Source organism: Babylonia areolata, chromosome 30 (genome assembly GCF_041734735.1).
Source record: "Babylonia areolata isolate BAREFJ2019XMU chromosome 30, ASM4173473v1, whole genome shotgun sequence".
In the NCBI taxonomy this organism is placed as follows: Eukaryota; Metazoa; Mollusca; class Gastropoda; order Neogastropoda; family Buccinidae; genus Babylonia; species Babylonia areolata.
The window spans coordinates 15,498,684-15,506,183 of record NC_134905.1 but is presented as its reverse complement, the minus strand read 5'-3'; the positions used below and the strand labels follow the sequence as shown (position 1 = coordinate 15,506,183).

The 7,500-nt window shown below is 46.3% G+C and overlaps 1 protein-coding gene across 3 annotated transcripts in view; it reads left to right on the top strand.

Annotated features, from left to right (window-relative positions):
* Positions 1–7,500, top strand: part of LOC143275199 (NFX1-type zinc finger-containing protein 1-like) — a 71,298-nt gene that overhangs the window by 15,170 nt on the left and 48,628 nt on the right. For all 3 annotated transcript variants that reach the window (XM_076579170.1, XM_076579171.1, XM_076579169.1), the window contains exons 3-4: positions 1–613; positions 6,151–6,281. The exon at positions 1–613 is cut by the window's left edge and continues 1,938 nt beyond it. In XM_076579170.1, coding sequence (XP_076435285.1) covers positions 1–613; positions 6,151–6,281 — 744 coding nt within the window. The remainder of the gene's footprint in view (positions 614–6,150; positions 6,282–7,500) is intronic.

Sequence of the window (7,500 nt, the reverse complement as noted above, 5' to 3'; positions counted from 1 at the left end):
GTACCTTCGGAAGGGACAAGAAGGCTCGGGTATTTTGAAGTGGCTGAAGCTGGAACGTGCACATGAAAGACTCAAGCATCAAGCTGAACACCGTCAGAAGACTCTTCCCCGGTACGAGGATGTGGTCAGTGCTCTCCAACAATACCAAGCACCCCACCCTTTCAGCATTCCCTCAGAATTAGGAGAAGAATTTGATGATGATGATGATGATGATGATGAAACAGTTGACACTCTCTTGTCAATCCGAGACAATACACAGTCAAGAAGACTGGACATTGATGATGATGACGACGATTTCTTCTTCGAAGGCATCGATTTTGATGACGTGGACCTGGACAGAGAAGAGACGGAATCCGAGAGGGTGAAAAAGCGCCAGAGAGAGATGGAAGTGGAAAACAGACTTCTGAGAGTGCAGCACATTGCTCTTGACATCTCGGATTTCTGCTCAGACGTGGACAGTGTCAGCGTTCAGGACCGAACCGTCAGCAAGCCGAACAAAGAGAAAGACAAGGAGGTGGCTGACGATCTGAAGAAACTGACCCTCCAGTACAAGAGACGACTGCAGGCACTGCTGCGAAGCACTGACAAAATGACAGAGGAGGAAGCTGAACAGGTGAACATTGAATGCAATTTTTGTCTCTGGATGAGGATGAACAGGTAAATATTGACCCACTTTGACCCTGGTTGAAGCTAACAGGTAGATATTGACGCATTTTGTCTCTGGATGAGGATGAACAGGTAAATATTGACCCACTTTGACCCTGGTTGAAGCTAACAGGTAGATATTGACGCATTTTGTCTCTGGATGAGGATGAACAGGTAAATATTGACCCACTTTGACCCTGGTTGAAGCTAACAGTTAGATATTGACGCATTTTGTCTCTGGATGAGGATGAACAGGTAAATGTTGACCCACTTTGACCCTGGTTGAAGCTAACAGGTAGATATTGACACATTTTGACTCTGGATGAGGATGAACAGGCAGATGTTGACCCACTTTGACCCTGGTTGAAGCTAACAGTTAGATATTGACGCATTTTGTCTCTGGATGAGGATGAACAGGTAAATGTTGACCCACTTTGACCCTGGTTGAAGCTAACAGGTAGATATTGACGCATTTTGTCTCTGGATGAGGATGAACAGGTAAATGTTGACCCACTTTGACCCTGGTTGAAGCTAACAGGTAGATATTGACGCATTTTGTATCTGGGTGAGATTGAACAGGTTAATGTTGACCCACTTTGACCCAGGATAAAGCTAGCAGGTAGATATTGACACATTTTGTCTCTGGATGAGGATGAACAGGTAAATGTTGACCCACTTTGACCCTGGTTGAAGCTAACAGGTAGATATTGACGCATTTTGTCTCTGGATGAGGATGAACAGGTAAATGCTGACCCACTTTGACCCTGGTTGAAGCTAACAGGTAGATATTGAACAGGTAAATGTTGGCCCACTTTGACCCTGGATGAAGCTGACAGGTAGATGTTGACACATTTTGACTGTGGATGAGGATGAACAGGTAATGTTGACCCACTTTGACCCTGGTTGAAGCTAACAGGTAGATGTTGACGCATTTTGTCTCTGGATGAGGATGAACAGGTAAATGTTGACACGCTTTGACCCTGGTTGAAGCTAAAAGGTAGATATTGACGCATTTTGTACCTGGGTGAAATTGAACAGGTAAATATTGACCCACTTTGACCCTGGTTGAAGCTAACAGGTAGATATTGACACATTTTGTCTCTGGATGAGGATGAACAGGTAAATGTTGACCCACTTTGACCCTGGTTGAAGCTGACAGATAGATATTGACGCATTGTCTCTGCACGAGGATGGACAGGTAAATATTGACACAGTTTGTCCCTGATTGAAGCTTAACAGGTAAATGGGTGAGTGTTGAGGCATTTTGTCCATGGATGAACAGGTAAACGTCAATACATTTTGTCCATGGATGAACAGGTAAATGTTGACACATTTTGTTCACGGATGAAGCTGAACAGGTAAATGTGTGGTATTTGAACAGGTGATTGAGGCATAGTGTTTCAACAGGTGAGTGATGTGTGGTGTTTGAACAGGTGATTGAGGCGTGGTGTTTGAACAGGTGAGTGATGTACGGTGTTTGAACAGGTGAGTGATGTGCGGTGTTTGAACAGGTGAGTGAGGTATGGTGTTTGAACAGGTGATTGAGGCGTGGTGCTTCAACAGGTGATTGAGGTGTGGTGTTTCAACAGGTGAGTGATGTGCAGTGTGTGAACAGGTGATTGAGGGTTGGTGTTTGAACAGGTGAATGAGGCGTGGTGTTTGAACAGGTGAGTGATGTACTGTGTTTGAACAGGTGAGTGATGTGCGGTGTTTGAACAGGTGAGTGATGTGCGGTGTTTGAACAGGTGAGTGATGTGCAGTGTTTGAACTGGTGAGTGATGTGAGGTGTTTCAACAGGTGAGTGATGTGCAGTGTTTGAACAGGTGAGTGAGGCGTGGTGTTTCAACAGGTGAGTGATGTGCAGTGTTTGAACAGGTGATTGAGGCATGGTGTTTGAACAGGTGAGTGATGTGTGGTGTTTGAACAGGTGAGTGATGTGCGGTGTTTGAACAGGTGATTGAGGCGTGGTGTTTGAACAGGTGAATGATGTGCGGTGTTTGAACAGGTGATTGAAGCGTGGTGTTTCAACAGGTGAGTGATGTGTGGTGTTTGAACAGGTGATTGAGGCGTGGTGTTTGAACAGGTGAGTGATGTATGGTGTTTGAACAGGTGAGTGATGTGTGGTGTTTGAACAGGTGAGTGATGTGCGGTGTTTGAACAGGTGAGTGATGTGTGGTGTTTGAACAGGTGAGTGATGTGCAGTGTTTGAACAGGTGAGTGATGTGCAGTGTTTGAACAGGTGAGTGATGTGAGGTGTTTGAACCGGTGAGTGATGTGTGGTGTTTGAACAGGTGAGTGATGTGCGGTGTTTGAACCGGTGAGTGATGTGTGGTGTTTGAACAGGTGAGTGATGTGCGGTGTTTCAACAGGTGAGTGAGGCGTGGTGTTTCAACAGGTGAATGATGTGCGGTGTTTGAACAGGTGATTGAGGCGTGGTGCTTCAACAGGTGAGTGAGGCGTGGTGTTTCAACAGGTGAGTGATGTGCAGTGTTTGAACAGGTGATTGAGGCGTGGTGTTTCAACCGGTGAGTGATGTGTGGTGTTTGAACAGGTGAGTGATGTGCGGTGTTTCAACAGGTGAGTGAGGCGTGGTGTTTCAACAGGTGAGTGATGTGCAGTGTTTGAACAGGTGATTGAGGCATGGTGTTTGAACAGGTGAGTGATGTGCGGTGTTTGAACAGGTGAGTGAGGCGTGGTGCTTCAACAGGTGAGTGATGTGTAGTGCTTCAACAGGTGAGTGATGTGCAGTGTTTGAACAGGTGAGTGATGTGCAGTGTTTGAACAGGTGAGTGATGTGCGGTGTTCGAACAGGTGATTGAGGCGTGGTGCTTCAACAGGTGAGTGATGTGCGGTGTTTGAACAGGTGATTGAGGCGTGGTGTTTCAACAGGTGAGTGATGTGTGGTGTTTCAACAGGTGAGTGATGTGCAGTGTTTGAACAGGTGAGTGAGGCGTGGTGTTTCAACAACTGAGTGATGTACGGTGTTTGAACAGGTGATTGATTCGTGGTGTTTCAACGGGTGAGTGATGTGCGGTGTTTGAACAGGTGAGTGATGTGCAGTGTTTGAACAGGTGATTGAGGCATGGTGTTTCAACAGGTGAGTGCTGTGCAGTGTTTGAACAGGTGAGTGATGTGAGGTATTTGAACAGGTGATTGAGGCGTGGTGTTTCAACAGGTGAGTGATGTGCAGTGTTTGAACAGGTGATTGAGGTGTGGTGCTTCAACAGGTGAGTGATGTGCGGTGTTTGAACAGGTGAGTGAGGCGTGGTGTTTCAACAGGTGAGTGATGTGCAGTGTTTGAACAGGTGATTGAGGCATGGTGTTTGAACAGGTGAGTGATGTGCGGTGTTTGAACAGGTGAGTGAAGCGTGGTGTTTGAACAGGTGAGTGATGTGAGGTGTTTCAACAGGTGATTGATGCGTGGTGTTTGAACAGGTGAGTGATGTGAGGTGTTTCAACAGGTGAGTGAGGCGTGGTGTTTCAACAGGTGAGTGATGTGCAGTGTTTGAACAGGTGATTGAGGCATGGTGTTTGAACAGGTGAGTGATGTGCGGTGTTTGAACAGGTGAGTGAGGCGTGGTGTTTGAACAGGTGAGTGATGTGTGGTGTTTGAACAGGTGATTGAGGCGTGGTGTCTGAACAGGTGAGTGATGTGCTGTGTTTGAACAGGTGAGTGATGTGCGGTGTTTGAACAGGTGAGTGATGTGTGGTGTTTGAACAGGTGAGTGATGTGTGGTGTTCGAACAGGTGATTGAGGTGTGTTGTTTCAACAGGTGAGTGATATGCGGTGTTTGAACAGGTGAATGAGGCGTGGTGTTTGAACAGGTGAGTGATATGCGGTGTTTGAACAGGTGAGTGAGGCGTGGTGTTTGAACAGGTGAGTGATGTGCAGTGTTTGAACAGGTGAGTGATGTGCGGTGTTCGAACAGGTGATTGAGGCGTGGTGCTTCAACAGGTGAGTGATGTGCGGTGTTTGAACAGGTGATTGAGGCGTGGTGTTTCAACGTGTGGTGTGGCGTGGTGTTTCAACAGGTGAGTGATGTGTGGTGTTTGAACAGGTGAGGTGAGAGACGTGTAGTTTTTACAACAGGTGAGGTGAGTGACATGTGTTTTTTTTTACAACAGGTGAGTGGGGTGTGGTGTGTGACGTGTGGTGTGGCGTGGTGCTTCAACAGGTGAGTGATGTGCGGTGTTTGAACCGGTGAGGTGAGAGACTTGTAGTTTTTACAACAGGTGAGTCATGTGTGGTTTTTACAACAGGTGAGGTGAGTGACATTGTGGTGTTTTTTTACAACAGGTGAGTGGCGTGTGGTGTGTGATGTGTGGTGTGGCGTGGTGCTTCAACAGGTGAGTGATGTGTGGTGTTTGAACAGGTGAGGTGAGAGACTTGTAGTTTTTACAACAGGTGAGTCATGTGTGGTTTTTACAACAGGTGAGGTGAGTGACATTGTGGTGTTTTTTTACAACAGGTGAGTGACGTGTGGTGTGGCGTGGTGCTTCAACAGGTGAGTGATGTGTGGTGTTTGAACAGGTGAGGTGAGAGACGTGTAGTTTTTGCAACAGGTGAGTCATGCGTGGTTTTTACAACAGGTGAGGTGAGTGACATGTAGTTTTTTTTTTACAACAGGTGAGTGGCGTGTGGTGTGTGAAGTGTGGTGTGGTGTGGTGTTTCAACAGGTGAGTGATGTGTGGTGTTTGAACAGGTGAGGTGAGAGACGTGTAGTTTTTACAACAGGTGAGTCATGTGTGGTTTTTACAACAGGTGAGGTGAGTGACATTGTGTTTTTTTTTTTACAACAGGTGAGTGGCGTGTGGTGTGTGATGTGAAGTGTGGTGTGGTGTTTCAACAGGTGAGTGATGTGTGGTGTTTGAACAGGTGAGGTGAGAGACGTGTAGTTTTTACAACAGGTGAGTCATGCGTGGTTTTTACAACAGGTGAGGTGAGCGACATTGTGGTTTTTTTTTTTACAACAGGTGAGTGGTGTGTGATGTGTGGTGTGGCGTGGTGCTTCAACAGGTGAGTGATGTGCGGTGTTTCAACAGGTGAGGTGAGTGACATGTAGTGTTTTTTTTACAACAGGTGAGTGGTGTGTGACGTGTGGTGTGGTGTGGTGTTTCAACAGGTGAGTGGTGTGTGACGTGTGGTGTGGTGTGGTGTTTCAACAGGTGAGTGGTGTGTGACGTGTGGTGTGGTGTGGTGTTTCAACAGGTGAGTGGTGTGTGACGTGTGGTTTGGTGTGGTGTTTCAACAGGTGAGTGGTGTGTGACGTGTGGTGTGGTGTGGTGTTTCAACAGGTGAGTGGTGTGTGACGTGTGGTGTGGTGTAGTGTTTCAACAGGTGAGTGGTGTGTGACGTGTGGTGTGGTGTGGTGTTTCAACAGGTGAGTGGTGTGTGACGTGTGGTGTGGTGTGGTGTTTCAACAGGTGAGTGGTGTGTGACGTGTGGTGTGGTGTGGTGTTTCAGCAGGTGAGTGGTGTGTGACGTGTGGCGTGGTGTTTCAACAGGTGAGTGAGCTGTGGAAGATGAAGGTGGGCGACAGGTGGCGCCTCTACAGGCTGTGGACGGACCTGTACTGCAAGCAGCTGAGGGGCGAAATCCGAGAGAACGAGGAGCAGTACTTCGACACCGCTCGCAAGTCAGTGCTTCTGTGTGTCTGTGTGTGTGTGCGTTTGTGTGTCTATGTGTGAGTGTGTGATTGTGTGTATGTGTGTGTGTGATTGTGTGTGTGTCTATGTGTGTGTGATTGTGTGTGTGTGTCTATGTGTGTGTGTGTGTGAGAGAGAGAGAGAGAGAAAGAGAGAGAGAGTGTGTGTGTGTGATTGTGTGTCTGTGTCTCTGTGTCTATGTATGTGTATGTGTCTATGTCCATGTCTCTCTGTCTCTCTGTATGTCTCTGTCTCAGCATCTCTGCATCTCTGTATGTCTCTGTCTCTGCATCTCTGTATCTCTGACAGCTCCACTGTAACAGTTACCGGGATGTTTTGAACCTGGAAGATGCATAAACCAATAGTTTACTGAACTCCACTCTAACAGGTACCAGGAGATTTTGGACCAGGTGGTTGCATAAACCAATTGTGTTTCAAAATTCACTGTAACGGGTATGAAGAGAGTTTGGACCAGGATATTGCGTAAATCAATAGTGTTTAAAAATTCACTGCAACATGTACCAAGATAGTTTGGACCAGGATATTGCGTAAACCAACAGTGTTCCAAAACTCACTGTAACAGGTACCAAGAAATTTTGGACCAGGAGATTGCATAAACCAATAGTTTTTTCAACTCTAACAGATACCAAGAGATTTTTTACCAGGATATTGCGTAAACTAATAGTGTTTCAAAATTCACTGTAACAGGTACCAAGAGATTTTGGACCAGGAGAATGCATAAAGCAATTGTTTTTTAAACTCCACTCTAACAGATACCACAAGATTTTGGACCAGGAGGGTGCATAAACTAACCAGTAGTGTTTTTAAATTCCACTCCATTGCATTGTATTACTCTTTTTGTCACAACAGATTTCACTGTGCAAAATTAAGGCTGGGACACGTACTGAGAAATTTTGGACCAGGAGGATGCATGAACCAACGTTGTCTTAATCCCCACTGTAACAGTTACTGAGAGATTTTGGACCAGGAGGATGCATGAACCAACGTTGTCTTAATCCCCACTGTAACAGTTACTGAGAGATTTTGGACCAGGAGGATGCATGAACCAACGTTGTCTTAATCCCCACTGTAACAGTTACTGAGAGATTTTGGACCAGGAGGATGCATGAACCAACGTTGTCTTAATCCCCACTGTAACAGTTACTGAGAGATTTTGGACCAGGAGGATGCATGAACCAGTGTTGTCTT